The 19,484-nt window shown below is 45.3% G+C and overlaps 1 protein-coding gene across 1 annotated transcript in view; it reads right to left on the bottom strand.

Annotated features, from left to right (window-relative positions):
- Positions 1 to 19,484, bottom strand: part of RHBDL3 (rhomboid like 3) — a 59,726-nt gene that overhangs the window by 13,079 nt on the left and 27,163 nt on the right. The window contains exon 4 of the mRNA XM_050714368.1: positions 8,599 to 8,757. Within this exon, the coding sequence (XP_050570325.1) occupies positions 8,599 to 8,757 (159 nt within the window). The remainder of the gene's footprint in view (positions 1 to 8,598; positions 8,758 to 19,484) is intronic.

The raw sequence follows: 19,484 nt of genomic DNA, 5'->3' as shown, positions 1-19,484 counted from the left end.
AGCAATACATATGATTTGCCTGCCTACCACAAAGCGATCAGCACCTTTTCCTGCTGCAGCACTTTAGTGGAAGATCATAGTTTCCTGATCAAATCAAAGAAAATGACCATTGCCGTTCAGCATCAAAAATTGCTGACTATTCTCAGCAGAGGAACACCTCCTTGCTGCAGACACTGGTAAGAGAGACAAGAGGGAATTCCCAGAGGCTGCCAACATTTGTGTCTGTGCTAAGATTGTAACAGAAATTTCCTTGCATTTGTTCAGCAGAGGATCCTAACTCAAGCACCACTGAATCTCTCTGTTACTGCTAAGCATGGCAAAAGGAACCTGCTCAGTTCAATTGCCTGAATTTAGCATATCAACATCAGTTCAGTGTCCTGTTCTGTATTACTGCTAATGCTGCCCAGAGAGCTCAAACAACAGTCAGATCAGTGCAAATTCATCACGGTGATGTTTCTGAAGGCATTCCTCAACGTAATAACCAAGCACAAGAGAAATGTCTCCTTGCTTTTGATAAGAGTGGAATATTGTAGGATCACTGTGGAAGTCACATGTCAGATGAACAAAGCTTCTGGCTCTTCTGAGGAGGTGATAAACTGGACCTCCCAGCACTAAGTGACTTGCTCAAGGTCATACACTAGAATTAGTAGAAGAATCCAGGTTGCTGGAATTCTCTGATCACTAGACTGCACTGACCTCAAGCCCTTCTGTCCAGTAGAGAGCTCTGCCTTCCTCCTCCAAAACAGGAAAATAAAACAGGACCTTCCACATGTCACAAAGAAGATAAAATGGAAGCTTATGACAATGATTTCCTCCAACGAATGATGATAGACAGTTGTACCTTTGTTCTCTCAACTACCCGTTCTCACACTCCATTATTTTTACAAGGTGTTCCATATTGGTTGTTTCTGGTCACATCTGGATGATAAAACACCAAGAGTTATTTAAACCAATAGTGATGGAAAAGCAGTAAATGTTGATATTACAAGAGTAAGGGAAACCCTTGAGCAAAATGCTGACAGCTCTCTGGGTAGCAAATATGACTGCTGGAGAAAGACCTTGCCTCAAACACAAACAACAAGGTTATTTCTATACACTGTGAGGCACTCTTAGCAAAGAGGCAATGAGAAAACTGCCAGCAAATGAAATGGAGCAGGTCTTGAACTGTTGCAGTCCTGCAGAGGATAGAGCACCAAGTGCATTCTTCCCAGATTGCAATGCACCACACTCCTTGGAGGGAACATGATCGGCAAGGAACAGGAGACTCCCTGCATCTACCAACAACAGCAGGTGCTGTGTCAGTAGGAGCCAGGTTTCAATTTACCTAGAAAATTAAAAGCCTTTTGGTACCCATAATTACAACTCTAACCGTTCAGAGCCCTTACGAGCACTAGCTAAACCTCCTGCCACCTCAGGGAGAAACATAAAAAAAATCATTTGTCAAGTCTCCTTTTGAGCAGAGTATGTTGAAAGAAGGCCCAGGTTCCCTCTAAATGCCATAGCTTTGGTATGGTTTTACACCCAAGTAAGGCAGGGACACACAGAGCGTCAGGAACACACTATGCATGCCCAAAAGCTCCCACGATCTATTAAAATAGAGATGACTCGATGTACTCAGCACCTGATAAAATTAGGCATTTCAGTAAGAAGTCATCCTGCTGGCCCCCACCTGCACTCATTGCCCATCATGCCAACAAGCTCCAAAGAGGCAGCACAGCTGACTGCCAGAACTCAAGCAAACACCGCAGTCCTGGGCCTACTCACATAACCCCACAGGCCTTAGGATCATGGTTTTAATCTCAGGCTAGGAGGTGAAGTGAAACCAAGGCACAAGGAAAGACAGAGGATTAAGTCACTACTGCTGCTCCTACCAACTCTTGATAAGAAGCCTATTTTGTTCCTCAGACCAACTTTGGAATACTCAAATCTTTCCAAACAGAAAGTCTCCCATATGGTCACAATTTGCCGACTTGATTTAGGAGTTACATAATATTGGTATTTACGAGCCAAGTATTTAATCATCAGCTGAAAGAACACTAGACCCATTGTCGGCCTGCACGTTATTGCAGCTCCAGAAGCTCAGGGCAACCCACCCCACTTCTCCTCATGCAATTGATCTGGGACTTCTTTAATGAGTGTGATATTAAAGCTACAGGCAGATGAGTACAGAAAATAGTATATGGGGAATCAGGGGAGAGGAAACAACATGTTCCCTTAGTCCTTCAAGCCTGCAAATAGTTATTATGCAGAGAGAAATTTCCCTTGCAAAACAGCCAGGCTGACATGACCTGTAACCATGCGCTGCCATCGCTGCCTTCGGTATTAACACACCAAAACAAAAGCAGGCTTAGTGCTACAGCTCTGCTCAAAGGGTGCGTTTGATGCATCGGATGGGAAGGACAGTTTTTGCCCGCTTAGATATGAATCTGTTTTCTATATTGAAAATGTCAAAATTTAGGATGAGTCCTTGCAGTCTCGTATGGGACAGTGTAAAACTTCAGTGGATTACAAAGCCCTGCTTTTGTTCAGGACACGTCAATCTAGAATTAATCTCAGCCTACAACTTGCAGCAGAACCTGGCTTTTCCCACTAGCAGACCAACTTCTCCAGGTTTCTTGGCTATCTATACTACTGCTACTGCCCTTCACAAGGGTATGATAAAAGACAGCCAAGTCAGGTAGCATTTCCCCATGTCCAGTTAAATGGCTTGTGTGGGGCACAGCACCCTCTTTATGGTTTTTATTCAGACTCATTCAGGAAGTTCAGAAAAACGTGGACTTCTGCCCACTAGGTATTGGCATCTTTGAGGTTGGTCTCCAGCTATTATTAAACACATACAACGACAAGCAATGCATTCGGCTCTCCAGCTCCAATCCTCCAAGAGACAGAACACTAAATCAGAAGTTAGCACGTGCTTTTTTAAAAGCCTCTGTCAGCTCTAGTTTTATAACCCACTTTACTTACAAATGCAGCTTTTCCAATCAATTTTGCTTTCAAGATTCACATTTATTTCCTTCCCTCAATATGCACTTCTACAAAATGCTAATGTGGGTAAAGACTGCTTTGCCCAAAACACATAGCTCAGCATTAAGTTCATCTGTCACAGATGTTCACATCCTCTGCACCAACCTGGTAGCATTTTCCTTTTCCAAAGAGTATCAAATGGATACAAAAGGAAATATCCTGGTTAGCTTTGACCAAGCAGTGGTGTCTTCTGGGGATTCAAGAAAAGTTAGAGGCAGAAGAAAACAAATAAATTATCGCTGTCATTGCAGGAGTCTTCCCTGCTCAAGACCTTGTCTGGACTCTTACTAAACGTCCCAGGCTTCCAGCACTCCCATTAGAAAAGGTAAACCACAGTACAAGGGCACTTACAAGACAAGACTAACTTACTGTTTCAAATAACTTTGTGTCAAAATGCAGCAGACTTTGAAACCTCAAAACCCCAGCACGTTCCATTTTCCTTTGGTACTGGGAAGGATTCTGCATCTGAAGTGAATACAGATTTTATTTTCTGAAGCAGTTTTCTTTTAAAATACCTTTATAATATTTCCCATTCACTTATGTATTTTAGATATATACACAATTAAAATGACCATTGAAGTTGACATCATGCTTCTCAAGTTTCAACTGTACGTGATTGGGAACAGCTGAGGAACCATGGTTAAGGATGGAAATTTCTATGCTAAGTTCCACTTTATTTGGCATAATGATTATTTGCCAGACTAGTTTGCTTGGAAGAAAATGCTCTCTTCTGCTGGTATATGCAGCCAGTATCTAATGGAGTCAGAACAATGTACAATCTGAACACTCTCCAAAAGCAGTTCTTGCATGCCTGTTACTCAGTTTCAAGATACCTATCTGATCCTCTGATGGCTTTTTTCCCCCTCAAGAGACACATCAAGCTCTTGGAGCATTAAAAATGATACACCACTCATTTTCTCCAAAACGGGAAGGAAAACAACACAAAACCAGAGTGAAGAACACCTGTCAGGAGGGTATCCAGCTCCTGGAAGTGCTCCCTGGAGTAAGAACTTTCACCCCAGTAAGGGTTTTAATACATCGAGGAGGTAGGAGATGGATAAGGACACAGTCAAATAACCGCTCATTTGCAGAACCATCCATCTCTTGAGAAAAAGCATTTCTTACTCAGCATAATATTAGAACAAATACTGAAGTAAGAGATTTTCAAACCTTTTTAAGAATTAAATATTTATTATATCTCTGAACTAAGGCCAAAACGAGAACTCAGGAATCCTATAGTTTCAGCCAAGGCAGTGAATCAAGGACAAAGGAAGCACTAAAATGGATGTCCCATTGGAAGCTGAAGGAAGCCCCGAGGTCAGTGATGGGAGTCATCTTAATGGTTGGCAGGGTGTGTGCCCTGGTTCAGTGGTGCAGCTAATAGGAAGCACGAAGAGGCAGAGATGGAGCTATGAAATCTGCAGCTGTTCCTGCAACAAGCCTTTCCAGATTAGCAGCAGGGAGAACAAAACCACAAGCATCAGACAAGGCCACTAGAACTGAAGTCCAGGGTTACTCTGCAACAGCCTTTTAAGCTTAAAACACTCAACTTGAAACTTATTTTGAGATAAGTCTCCCTTTGAGCATTCAGCTCAGCAGGACATAGCACAAGGCAACCTTCCACCAACAGCTTATGTTCCAGCTTCTTCCATGAAGAACCTACTGCAAAGTTACCCTCCTCTCACAGCCAATAGACCTGTGTATCCATCACTTGTAGCAAAGGCTGGCAGAATTCTTAGCCTGCATCTGCAATTTTATTTCTTCTCTCAAAGTGACAGGATTTGCAGTCTGGCAGCATACTCCAAGCAAACCGGAGAGAAAAATCACAAAAAACAAAAGGAATTCTTCCTCTGGAGGGTAAAGTTGCTGGCACCAGCAAAGTTGGGATTAGGGTGACCTGATTATTGTTACGCAGTGTTTAAAAATGCCTGTTGTTCACAGAAAATGAGGTAGAGTTAGCCCTCCTCTGGAAGCCAACAAGGCCAGGGAAAGCAAAGCGGGTGCTAACCCTTGATCAGGAAAACAAAGGACGTGGGTTTAATTAGCTAATATATTTTGCTCACCATTGTGATGCGACATCAGCTTCAAGTTACTGCAAAGCTACAGCTAAACATTTCTGTTGGAAGCAGCAGTGCTTTGCTTTTCCCAAGGTACACAATGAACTCTGTCTCAGAGATTCACAGCGAGTCTGCTGCAGAGCCAGAAACAAAACTTAGGTCCACCTGACTTCCAGTCCTGTCCTTTGAACAAGAAATCCAAACCAGGGATAGCAGGACCTACAGTACGGACTAGGGGCACCTCCCAGGGTAGTGCCAGTGTTGAAGCAATGGGGCAAGCACACCCCTTCCCCTAGAATTCTCCTGCCCCATGCTGGCAGGTCCAATCCGGACCACATTAAATAAATTTACGTCAGCTTTTACAACATATGTGGTTCAAGAGAACTAGGCTGCTTTGTGGAGTTGCACTGGCAGCGAGATCCATTGGGCTGCAAAACAGATTTTGCTTTAGTCCCCATATAAGCTGTGATTTACTTTTCTAGCAAATCTGCTTTATTAAACATTAGGTTTTTATAGAAGTCTCCCTCTTCCAGAGCAAGGCTAAGAGTTACGTACTTTATTTTCACAAGAACAAAATACAAGCTAACACTGCAGCCTGAATCAGCTCCACTTTGCCCCTCTGGGAATCGACACTATTGCTCTGTGAAGTTTATGGCCTGTACTATCTCTTGGAAATAATCACATCACCGAGTTACAATGGCTTCTGAAGTCACTAATAGCATCTCTCAGCGTTGGACTCTCTAGTAAGTAGCCAAGCACTTGCAGAATAAGCAGCACCTCATTCTATCACACATCCAGGGAACTTAGCAAAGATCATGGGTTTTGCAGAGTTGAAAAAAGGAAGGACCCTCCCAACTCAGTTTTTACCAAAATGAATACACCTTATAGAAAAAACAGAGAGGATATTGTATCCCAGGAACTGGCTGGGGAAGAGCATTTGTGTTCCCTTGAGGACCATTAGTTAAACCCTACTTTCTGCTGTGGGGATAACCACTTTGTCTTTGAAGCTTTGTAAGACAGTGTTGCAGGTAGCTTATCAGCTCTTTTCATCACCAAGCTTGGGAAGAAACCATGAGGGCTGCTTGTGAACCACCCCAGTAGGAATGCCACTACTTACACACATCTGCTTTGACAACTGCACCTTAACACATCTCTGATACTCAGCCCCCTTCGTCCCCTCAAGGCCTCTCCAGTGGCCAGAGTTTCATTGGTGCCATTTTGATTCTTGCTCAAATTTTAGTACCTTGGATGTGGTTGGGAGGCCATGAGAGATCCTCTGATCAACAGTGCTTGATCATGTGAGAGTATCTGTTCACGGATGTTGATGGAGAACTAGAAAGCAGACATAAGCTTTCCTGGTCCCCAGATCCAGCACCATCATTTTTGAGAGCATATCAATTCTTTCTAAACTACCAAAACAGACAAATTAAACTCAGCAAAAAGCAGAGATGGATGATGATAATCAATCACAAAGCATTTGCTTAATACTGCCCCACATAACTGCCTGTGCCAAGATTGACAGCTGTAAAGTGAATCAGAGCTGTTTCACCAACTTCAGAGTTCCAATTGTGTGTCAACTGTGGTGTTTCTTTTCATCAGGAAGTTCATAAGAAAGGCTTGGAAGCAGGAAACTAGGAAGGGAAAAAGGAGCCCTACAAATTTTGGATGTTGGAAATCAATAGCAACTGGAGGAAGAGAGAGAAAGATGCCACTTGTAAGTAATTCAAGCATTCTGGCATTTGCATTACCTATCGATTAGCAAGGGCGAAAAATGCAGATAAGGAGGATAGAAGGGCTGATGACAGAAAATCAATGACTTCTTTACAGGAGTCATTCAACAGCAATGAAGGCAATTTGCCATTCTGCAGAAATCACTTCAGGCAGGTGCGGACTGGTACCATCTCCCATTTCCCAGAGGAGGAGGAGGCTGTCCATGCCTTTCACCTCCCACCTGTCTCATTAGCTTGCTCTGCTCTCAAGCTCAGTGAAGCAAGGAGAGAGAAAAAGCCCTGTTCTCTTCCTGAGCCTGCTGCCAACATGCTGGCTGGCCTTGGGCCATCATTTCTGTAAAGTCAGTCAGAAGATACCTCTTCCCACTACCTAAGTGTTGTGCTGTTTGATTAGTTAATGCTTACATGGTTCTTTGAACATACCAAACCGTAGAACGAGCAGCTGTTACTATAAATACGCTGCTGACCACAGAGTACTATTGACCACTCTGTTTATTAAGGTAGAACTGAAAGAAACCTCACACTCACTATGAGGTATTTAATAGTTCTTCATTTATTTTACCCGATACATAAATGCATGCAGAGGGCTAATAATACAGCTTGATTAGGTCCAGCAGATCTATTTTATGTCATTATATCAGTGTAATTTCATCTTCACAGACCACTGCTAGACTGAGGCTGTAACCTGGATCCTTGACACCTGCACCGTTATAATGCTTTTCTGATTATATGCCCTGTCTCACATTTAGAATAAGCTTTTTTTCTAAACCAAGAGCACAATGCACTAGTGAGCATGACAAAGCACAGAATCACAGAATGTTAGGGACTGGAAGGGACCTTGAATCATCATCTAGTCCAGTCCCCCAAATGGAGGGATCAAATCCCCATGTTGACTGCAGGAACACAGAGTTACAAATGATTATACATTGCATCAAGAACCAACTTTCCAGCAAAACCTGAACGTCGCTGTCATTCTCTGCTTGTTGCCTTTGACACCCTGGTTTCTCTTCCTGCTGCAATAAGTCTGCTGGAACTCAGATGGGGAATGACAGAGCAAGAACAGGCCAAAGTGCCTGGAACAGCTACTGCCCAAGAGACCTGTTTTGGAATAAATAAATAAATAAAACATTTTTAGGCCATCTTGGGTATCTAACAGCACACATCTACATCTGTGTTGGCTGGCCAAACTGCCTTGATGAAAAACAGAGAGATCTCTTCACTAATTGAAACATCATTAGAGATAAAGAGGTATCCAGATCACGACTCATGCAGTCTGAGACATCTTACCTGGGTTATAACGAACACGACCTAGAAACACTATCTCCCTGTTGCTGTAGATGTCTCCAGCAGTGCAATATGACCCTACCCAGCAAGTCAACAAACAGTCATCTACATTCTTTTTCTGGAAGTGGTGAAATCCCTCAATACAACAGGAGACACACAGACTGACAGACCTCTGCTTGCGAACAAATGGCTCCTTATTACAGCTACCAACTGATATTAAGAGGAAAAGCCTCTAAACTATCAGCAACCACTACTTCACGCTCCTCTCACAACAGTTCCCACAGGTTCTTCCCATGCAAACATGTTTCCCTGGAAAAAATCATCAGCAACTTGACTCTTTGCTTAAGAGTTCAGCCACCATTGAATGCTTCAGCAAGCCCATGCAGGGTGATATAGGGAGACAGCAAACACTACTGTTGAGGGAGGAAGGGAGGATGTCCCTCTCTAGACAGCGTTTTAAGCAGAGCCGAGGACTGACAGGCCCTGCCAGTCGGAGCACTCACCAGGTTGACGAAGTCCTGGTAGCAGATCCTCCCCTCTGAGTTGCTGTCTGCCAGGGCCAGGAGGACCTCTAGCTTGTGGGGGTCCAGCTCTGAGCCGTGTCTCTGGAGAAGGGAACGAAACTTCTCGGTGCTGATGTAGCCAGTGTTGTCAGGATCAAACTGGAACAGGAGGGGAAAGTGCCAGAATTAGTCATTCCATGTTACACACAACTCTGGCCTCCTATGCGTTCATTGTCTGATGCAGACCTGCAGGGATCCTGGGGGCTGCTCTAGACTTTGGTGACCTCCAGCTTCTTTTCACAGGGAACTACAAAGCACCCTGCTTTTTTTCCACTCTGCAGAGATGGGTGAATCCAGGCATCGTCATCCCACCTCCACCCAAGCTTCAGCTAAGTCAGCTCCCTTCACCTTCTGTAACGATACCCTCTGTATCCTTCCCTTCACCTTCTGTAATTATATTCTCCATATCATCGTTTCTCTTGGCTATTTGTGATACCCCTCTCTATCTGGACTATCAAGCAGATTGGAGATGCAGTCTGTGAGACAAAGCATACTGAAACCAGTTTTACACCTGTATTTCCTAATACAATTGCAACACAGGAACGTCATCCCTCCTTGAGCCCCTTCTGCTCAGTCTTACTGACAGTCAGCCTTCCAGATTGCCTCTATAGGTGCCTTCAAAGTGTAAGTGCTTTCACTGCTGAATAGCTCTTTAGAGATGGATTGGAAAGCGTCTTTGGAGATGAGCATGAAGTCAAACTGAAAATGGCAAGGCAGCCACATGCCTATTTCAGAACATAAATCAGACACAATAGAGGGAAAGTCCCAGGTGAGATTTGGAAGGAAATGACCAAAACCATCACTGTTTCCCATCACACTAAACGGTTCATCTCCTAAAAACGTCACTGAACAAAAGGTGCCAGCTTCCCGTGGTTGTTCAAACTTCCAACTGCTTCAGCCTCTAACTGACACTGAGCTCCCCAGAGCACTCTGCTGGCAGCCCTCGCACGCAGGCGGGCACACCCCCAGCCCCAACAAAGCCAGTGCTGGCACCACGCCGAGCATGTTTCTTTCGTGCTTTGAAAGCCAGCGGACGCAAGCAGCCAGACCATCCTGCACTAGCTGGGGCACAGCCCCATCTCTGCCAGAATTCTGTTGCTGGGAGATTTGCCTTTGATTTCCCAAACTTGGCTCTGAGCACCCTGGTGCTCACTGGCCTCCTTTTGTAGATAATGATATCAAGCTTGTTGGCTGGAGTGAATGGCTGTCAGGGGGCAGGGTGGTCAGGAGGGAGTCTTTTCATGGAAACATTTGGGACATAAAAGACCTTGGCAGAGCCAAAAAGGCCCCGACAATCCTCTCACTCTTTCCTAACAGAAAAAAAGCTGAACAGGCGCCGGGCCTTCCATCAGACGCAGCAGAGTAAAGGCTGCCTTGGCAAGGGAGCGGGTGAGAAGAGGGATGTGGCAGAGGATGCCGCCTGCCAACAACAGAGCTGACACTGCTCAGCTGTGAGCAGAACAGCTACAACACAGAGCGGCCTCAGGCACGGCAGCTTGTTTAGAGGATGCATTGCCGCATGTGAGGACCTGGCTCCAGCTCCTTCTGGCCTGAGTCGAGTACCTTTCTCCCACTGCTCCGGGGGACTCTGCTATTGCTGGATGCTTTGCTGAGGAGGAGCTGCCTAACCTGAGCAGGGGAGATTGCTGTCCCGTGCTGGAGCAGGGCTGGCCTGCTATTTAGTCAAAGCAGCAGCTTCTTCATGTAGAAGCTGCTGGGAAAAGTGGGTTACACAAAACAACACAAACCAAGACAGTCCGAGCTGGGTGCTCACCCCCACCACCTGCCAAAGGTTGCTCTGTCCTTGTGAGGTGGCCTGGATGTACCCTTCCTGACAGCCGGCACCTAGAGCCAAAGGTGGATTTCATCAGCTGTTTACTGTTAAACAAGGGCTTAATATTAATCCCTGAACAAGTTCAGCTCCCCTACTCCAGTCACCCCACTCTAATGCTTTAACAAATTGAATCCTAAAACCAACCCAAAAGTTAGGGGTTCTCCACAAAGCTCAGCTCTGATGCTTTTGGGCTCTTGCTGGGATACCCAAGAAAGCTGAATTTTGCAGTGCCCAGTCCCAGAGCACAGATACCCAGGAAATAAAGTATTATTAGCATAATGCCTGAGGTGACCTTTCTCAAGGGGAATTTGCAGAAGCAGAGAGATGAGTCATTCAATGAATGGATCTAACACCTGCAATCCCATAGACAATGCTGTGTTCATCCTCGTTTCCTGAAAACATTTGACCCAACTGACACCTTGCTTAACTGTACCACTTCAAGTATGTCTGGACATTTAAGATGTCAGAATTTGTCTTGTCTAGGACAAAACCATTTACTCCTTGAAGGCTTAAATGCCTCCCAGTTTGAGGGCCAGGGTCAGTGACTGAAGCACAGCAATCTCCCCCTGTGCCGTGTGCCCACTGTTTGACTTTGTAGAAAGACCAACGGCCACAGCAGTGGGGAACGTCAATGTTCCTTCAAAGGCCAGAAGAGACACAAGAGCCAAAGCCTGCAGGCTCCCCAGGTACAAAAACACTACTCAGATCACGAACCACTTTTCCCAGACTTTGTTCTGTTTTAAAGCATTCCAAAAAGAAACATTTTGTAACCAAGAACAGGGACTACACAAGCACTGCAGAACTTCAAACCAGCCCACGAGGACACAATAATGACTCCAGACTCTCTAGAGCAGGTAGGGTCCTGCTACTCAGGGTGGTACTGTCTGCATCTGTTACTGGACGCTGGCTTTCCAGACAGACAGCTGAAGCCTGTTCAGTGGCCACAAACAAGACTGCTCTGAGGATGCTTCTTTTACACCACTAGGCTTGAGCATTCCTCCTTCAGGGCACCGTCTTGCTGCTGTTCCCACCAAAGCAGCGTTAGAAGGTAGCTGGTATTTTCAGCACTGTCAGTGTATTCGGCAGCCCGTTCTCCTCTTCCACATTACCATGTATAATTTTCTTTTTGGCGCTATGGTATTGATTCCAATTAGAAATAACTTTGAATTTGAACTGTGGATCTGAACAGCATGAAAGAGCAACAGGTGAACAGTAAACAACTGGCATCTGAACCGAAAATGCCTGCCTCAGAACAGGACTAGAACACAGTTTCCACAAGCTGGAGCAGAATGTTTTACTGTAAACCCCAGCTGTAAGGGAATTCTTTTATTTATACTTAAACTTTTTTTTTTTCAAACAAAATAAAGAAACGTTAAACTCATCTGTCACCAAGTCACCACAGCACCCCAAATCCACCCAACACTTCAATCTGCCTCAAACCCTGCACCAGTCCTGCAGAAGAGTCTCCATGCACCACAAAAGCAGCCTGTGATGGCACACGCAAAACACTTGGGTCCATCAATTATAAAAGCAACTGACCTTCACTAGACGTTTCATGTATTTATCCATGACGATCTCGGTAAGGGCCAGCTGTCCCACGAGCCCAGGCGAGCACCTCTGTCACGGAGAGGCCAGAGGCTGACAGGCAGCCAGCAGCAAGCCCCAGGTCCTGCCCCAGAGGGAGCGCTCCCTGAGCTAAATCAGTGTGGTGGCTTCCTTCAGTTTGGTTACTTCTGCCTCTGCCCCTCTCGTTGGGCAGAGGAGTGCAACACAACCAGCGCAGGGATGAGGACGGCTGATTGCCCCCCTGCCCCCAAACAATGGGACACTAACGGTGATTTCATGCAAGGTTTCCTCTGCGTTTCAGTGACAATCATCCTTAACTCCCTTGATCCTCAACCAGGCTCTTAAGCAAAAATGTAAATATGTTAATGACTGCAGCAGCCATCTGACTCAAGATCTTAATTCCCTGGCCCAAAACAAGCTTTTTCCTCCCTCCCCCCGCTTTCTGTTCTATTTCTTCCTTATTTAAGGGCAAATACTCCATAAAGCAAAGACACCACATCAAAACTTCAAGAAAAATTTAAGGAGAGGGGGCTACAAACTCTGATGGAAATTGGAAATGGGACTGAGAAAAGAAAATGAAAACTCAAATTGTTTCTCCTCTTTAATTAAAGAGGCATCAGCCACGGCTGAGTGAACAAGTAGGGTGGAGGCTGATGCTGCAGACAGACAATGGGTATCTTGGGAAAAGGCAGACATTTCACATAACACAGCCAGCTGCTCCTCTCCCCCCACAGCAAACAACGCTCGGGGGCATCAGAGCAGCTGGAGAGTCAACAGCTGAACTGGGCACAATATGAGGACCTTTGGCTGGCTTTGGGATTGAAGATCTGCCCCAGGAACAGAGAATTTTCTACCACCCATGGTTTCACACATCGTCTTGGCACGAAGAGAATATATCACTCAAACCATAAGTTGTGTTCACGATGGGCAAGGCTCCAAGCAAATTTACCCGGTTTGGTTGTTGGCTCTGGGTTGGATCATTCCCTTCCAACCTGAATCGTTCCATGGTTCAGCGGTGCCTTCGGCTCCTGGAAAATACTAGCCTGGCAGTCAGGCCTCCTGGCACTGACCCCAGCTCTGCTCTGGACTAGGAGGCAGGTTCTGAAAATGAACTGCCCTGAGTTTTAGCTTCTCCTCCTGATATACGGAAGTGACAACTGCTGCTTTATCTCCCACCACAAAAGAGCTGTCAATAGATGGCCTGCTTCTTGGTCATATTTAGCCCCTTCCCGTGGCTGGCACTGGAAAGGGGGAGTCAATTGCTTGCAAAAATCTTTTTTGTCTCCAAGGGTTTCAGAAACAACTCTCAGCGTTGCTGGCTTTGAACCCAGACTGTTAGATGGCACAGGCTCTGCAATCTAGGGATGTCAGCATGTATTAAATACTCCCAGACTATCTCCAGCCTCAAGGGCCATGCTGTAGTTAAATCAGAGTGTCCAAGTCAATATGTGGAACTGACAGACTCCAAGTCCAAGCTGTGAAAAGGTATCTACAACAGGCATTGAAAATGTCCTATTATACGTCTTACCAGACAGAGCTCATTCTGTATCTTCCCACGGCCTCTGTGGTCACGCTGGGAGCCCACTTTTTTTAACGTGGCAGAAGGATATGTAGCATTTGCTGCTTTGATGAGGATTACAGGAACAACAAGGAAGAAGGTGAAAGTTGGTCTTGTAATACATACGAGGGCAAAAAGCAGGGGTTGTTCTAACAGGAGTTTCATCACTGTCTGGTGGCGGTGACCTTCCCAACAACTTGATGATCCTGAGCTCTCTTCTGAAAGTGGGAAGTGCACACGCGAGGAGGAACCCTGATCCAGAAGAGCGGCAGGTCAGTGAATACCCCTCCACCTCAAAATCCAGCTGCTCACCACTTAGAGTCACCTAATCTGAGTCCCATGAGCATGTCGGCAAAGCATTAGTGCTGCCTCCCTGTTAATAATGAATTTACCCAACACCGCCCAGGCAATATAGAGCGATTAAAGGCTGTCCAGCTGTATTTTTAACACGTGCTAGATTGCTTTGACCTGAGGTGAACTTGAGGGCTGGAAACATCACCCAGCTCTCAGGATCCAGATTGCATTTAAGCACAGAGGAAATACCCTAACTCACCAGACAGGGCCCCCAGACAGCACCTGCTCCACAGGAAAACTGCTGCAAGAGAGCACAACATTATGCAGCTCAGCATTTGCTCTCCAGGACGAGAGGCGTTTGCAGACCAGATGGCCCATCACCTAGATTTGGGTAGCTGTTTCACCGCATAGAGCACATGGCAAAGTGGAGATGGCAGGAGCTGGTCTAAGATTCCCTTTTCCTTGAAGACCAGAATAGCCTGAAGGACCCGAGTCCATCAGCCAGCTGGCCCATCTGTAGAGGCATTTCTGCTCTAATTTATTTCTTTTACTGTCTCAAGCACAGAGACAAGTATGGGTCCTGGAGTACTACCATCTGCTGTTACCTTCTGCAAAAGCATTTTATCTAGGCGGACACTGGAAGCACTAATTTGATATGAACAGGAGAATAAAATGATTCAGGAATGCAATGCTGCTCAGTTGTTAGGCAGATGGAAAAGACGACTTTGGGACCAGGTTTGATTCTTGGTATTGCAAAGATTTCTGGAGTGAAAATCTCTTGAGAGAGGTTCTTTTCTCAATCCAGAAGCCTCTCGCAGTGCCTTGACTTCCCCACCTACCAGGCAGAAGTGATGGACCTGTGCCTGCGTGACCCAGCACGGCGAGTGCTGTGGAGTACTTACAGAGCACGACTGTACGATAACTACATCAACAAAGGGCAATTAGCAAGCCACAAGGCCAAGCAGCACAGGGAGAACATGAACATAACTGGTCTTCTGCCAAGGTTTCACATACAGAAACTAATCAGCCTTTCCAAAACCAAAGCCAATGACGGCTGGGTAAGGGGCTCATCAGCTACACCACACTGAACTCCTGCCCTTGCCTCCTTGGCTCTGTAGAAGTTTAGATCCCAGATCAAGCCCCCATAGACATAAAACAGGCCAAGCAAAACCTGCGTTCAGAGATCCCACGAAATTCTGACCCACAGTTTGCTGGGAAGTCTTTCATTCTCAGCCAGGTAGCCAAATCCATGTTTCTGCCTCCAAGCGCATTTTTAAATGCGCCTATCCCCCCTCTCCTTCCTCTGTCTGTGGGTTTCTTGCTGCAAGTCCTTCCTAAGACACTAAGAGAGAGCCAAGATGCACTCACAGGACCTGTTGAATCAGCTTTCAGTCTTCTGCTGATTCGATGACCCACCGCTCTGAGCAATCCCACTGCCACTCTCCAGATCAGCCTCCTGGCAGAACGCTCCCAGGAATCAGCCTCCAGTCTCAGCTGGGAAATTACACAGTTTTCAAGCCACCCGGAACTAAATTATTCAAAATGTGCCACTGTGCTGGCTTTGAAGCCAAAGCTACACCCCAGAAAGAAGCCAGGGTAAATAGAAGCTCCATTATCAACAACACTGATGAGGAAGGAGATGCAGCACTGAAAGTGAGGGAGATAATTACATGATTAATGAGACAGCATGGATGGCAGGAGATGCCCTCCATTTTGCCACAAGGCTTAATGCAGAAAGACATGTTTATAGACTGAGCCTTCTCCACTACTGCTTCTTCCTCTTCTATTATTTATGTTAGTGCATTAAGACTAATGGAAAGAAGCTGAGGCACTCTAGAATGATTTATTTTTTTTTTTAAGTGGTGATTTTTAATTTTGTTTCAGCACTGGGCACATCGCACATTTTGCTGGGTAGACATCCTCAGCTGAAGCAACAGGCCAGACAAGCAGGGCAGGTTATGGCCCAGTCTTGCAAGTCCTAAGTCTTAAATCACCAGCCCAGCTCTGGTGCTGACTCACTGGGCAACCTCAGGCCAAACCTCCACACAGCTGGGTCTCTTTGCATGCTCTGCTGGTCTAGGTCTGGCATTCTGCTCACTGGAAGGGGGGTGGCGGGAGAAAAAGAGAGACCTTAACACTGGTAGGGATTTGTACATGTTACTAAAATACCAAGTAGCAGCAATGTATGAAACCTCGAGTGCACTGAAAACCAGAACTGACTCTGCAACTTCCTGAACTTGTGCCACATTTCTGAGACGGAAGCTTCATCTTGTGCACAAAAACATCACTTAGTGACTGCCGTGACCAAATCCAACCTAACAGTTAAAACGTTTCTTTAAATCCTTTCACCAAATCTTTTCAGATCTGCTTGTCAGCACTGGCCCAAACATTTTCATACGTGCTAATGCCCAATCTCTTCTCCCTTTTGAATTCCTCTAGCTTTTAGGGCTCAGATTCCAGTCTGATTAAAATAAAACCCACATTTCATTTAGTTGATGTAAAGTATTAAATATCAAAAGCTGAAAACAGCAACACACATAGTACCCTGACACTTGATATACTCATTTGTTACCACCACATAATTATTGCTTATGTCTTTCCAGTAGTGTTTTATTGGAGAATCTCAAAATCCTGTATGAATATTTTTTAAATCTCTCAGGGCTTCTACATGGTGATGGGACATAGTGGGAAACCCACTTCATTCACAACTGAAACGGAATACATTCTGGGCAGGATGCTGCACTTATCTGGACTACATAGCTTAGCATGAGGCATAGTGTGCACAGTCAACCTCACAGTCTGGAAACAGGCAGGCTCTAATCACTGGCTCTACAAGGAAATTTAAGAAGAAAAAAAGGTAGAATAGCTATTCAGCTGGGGCTGTATTTCAGGCCAAGCTCCTGCAGTCAGATCCCTGCTTACTCCCAGGTTAACTAAACGTACACAAGTATTTTCTTAAAAAGCACTGCAATCGACAATGCCTCCTGTCACAGCAGAGTCCCTGCTGGTAGAGGTGTGGCAGAGAAGTCTTCTCATTCCAGCCACGGTTTGGTCCAATATTAGCCTGAGAAGCAGCATAGGTCGTACCAGTGCAAAGAATTCAGGAGTAGTTGCAGTGTTTCTGTTCCGTATCTGGACAGAAGCCCAACGACTTATCTCTGCCATACAATGACGATGTACTTTCCGTCCCAGCAGTAACCCTCAAGAACGTTACACAGCAGTTGCTAAAGTTAGATAGTTTTGAATCAGCAGGTCTAGATAACTTGCATCCAGCAGATTTTAAAAAGACAGTAATGATACTGACTTTCTGCAAGTCTGGGAACACTGGAGGAATATCAGGATCTGCTTTTTACCTTTCTTCCACCTTTGAATCAACAACAAAACCCTTCCAATCATGCTCTAAAACTGCTGTCCACACACAGTGACAGATGCCCCCACCACTCCCAAAACTGCAAGGCTGTGACAAGCATTTAATAGGATGAGCAGGTCTGTCAGCCTGAGAGCAACCCAGAGCAAACGAGCAGATGACTGACACGCAGTAATGCGCAATTGAAGGAGGAATGGTCTAACACCAGTTAGAATGGCTACAGAAGTTAGCTTACATTGAACTGGTGTTACCTAGATGAGAACACAAGCTTGGTGCAAGATCCCTGGTATAAACAGTTTCTGCAAGACATCTGACAGCACCAGACAATGCAGTGTTTGAGGACTTAACTGTGACACAAATTCAGGCTGTCACACATTCAACATGCTAAAGTCTGGCTATTTGATAGGTCTTAAAATAAAACTGAACTGGAGAGCTACCATCACATGGAGATGCTGCTAATGGGGTCCCATGACAATTTGTTCTCGTCCCAACAGAATTATTAGTGACTTAGGAGAAATAATAAGACAACTCTGCATAATGCTCACAGATGAGTTAAAATAGCAAGTTACTAAGCATGAGCTGGGTCTTTTTGGTAAAGCTAGATGCTTGCAGACAATACATATTACTGTAAAAACAAACAGAAAAGCACATGGCCAGGAGCCAAGAATGCCAGCCAGCTTACAGCACGGGGAATGCCATCTTCAGAAGCAGCCACTGGCAGGGGGAAAGCCTTGTCTGCTGTTACACTGAGTGCTCTCAAGGTAACCCTGCCTTCAAAAAAAAAAAAAGGAATGTGACCTGTAGGCTTGTAAATGAGGTGACATTACCTCTGCATTTGGCACTATGTCACTAGTACAGTCTGTCTGGCTCCACTGATACGCTCAATTCATAAGCTTACGAAAGGGAAGGTTAAGCAATGACTTGATCACTGTCCAAAAGAACCCACAAAGGGAACAGAAATTTGGCAGTAGAGGATTCCCCACTATGACAAAGGTATAATCATGTCTAGGGGCTAGAGGTTGAAGCTGGACAGCATTAGAGTAGAAGGAGTTGGTTGTTTTTACTATTAGCAGGTAAAATGGCTCACTAACTTCACCGGAATTTTTGCAATTGAATTGCAAGCTTTCCTAGGATATGAGGTATAGCTGAGGTCAAGACTGCTCAGAAACTCTTCTGGCCTTCATTGTGAGAGACCAGACAATCCTAACAGTTCACTTCTGACCTGACTGCAAGACATTAACCAGGTTCAGCAAAACCTGAACCAAACAGATGGGTTTTAAGGCCCAGCTAACGACTGCTTTAACACGTATAACAAGAATGATCCACCTACAGCAGAATTCAGAGCATGCTTCTGGTTAGAACGACCACCACTGAGCAGCACTCCAACTAACCAGACTGGGAAGCACATGAAACTTGTATGGATTTTACATCTGGTTTTGCTCAGTCACGGGGACTAGAAGCTACCAAAGAAGCTCCTCTGCTTTCCAAGCTGAACTGGAGTGGATGGAAGTGTTAGCCTTGGGAAGAGGAGACAGAGGCACTGCAGAATTCCCCGCGATGCCTTGCAGGTACCTGGTGTGACTCTGCTACAACACAACATAAGTGCACCGGACAGGCTGGTTCTAAATGGAGCTCAGAGCTGGAAGTATTCAATGGTACAGGTTAGAGTAATAATTAACATTTGAGAGCAAGCAATCCTGGCTTACATCTTTCCAGGGTAATCACAAGGGTTACAACTGCAGTAAGGAGCCAGATTTCTGAAAACTCTGGTGGCTCACATTGTTTCTTAGGATTTACATCCAAATCAGCCCTGGATGGCACCCAGGCTATATGTTCCTTGCATGGAGGGCTGTGAGGGACAGCCCTGCAGCATTTGTGCCTTTCCAGCATTTCCTATGTCAAATATACTTTGGCTTAAGGGTAAAAGAAATCTGTCTGAGTGCCAAAGCTGCACAACCACTGATCAGAAAAATCAAGTACATTTTTGGCCTCATATACGTCCTTAAAGGATGAGAGGGACAAATACAAGGCAAGGCAGAGCATTTCCAGAGTTCTCTGCCTCAGTTTGTCACGTAGACACAAAACTTACCAGAAGTTTTAAAACAAATCATGATATAATAACGACTGTGGAACAGGGTTGCAACTAACTTCACAGAAGGAAATGCTGTCTGTGCAGGCTCCCAGCCCCAGCCTCACAGCCTGAGCAG

This window comes from Cygnus atratus, chromosome 18 (assembly GCF_013377495.2).
Source record: "Cygnus atratus isolate AKBS03 ecotype Queensland, Australia chromosome 18, CAtr_DNAZoo_HiC_assembly, whole genome shotgun sequence".
Taxonomy (NCBI): Eukaryota; Metazoa; Chordata; class Aves; order Anseriformes; family Anatidae; genus Cygnus; species Cygnus atratus.
This window is presented reverse-complemented; position numbering and strand designations above follow the sequence as displayed.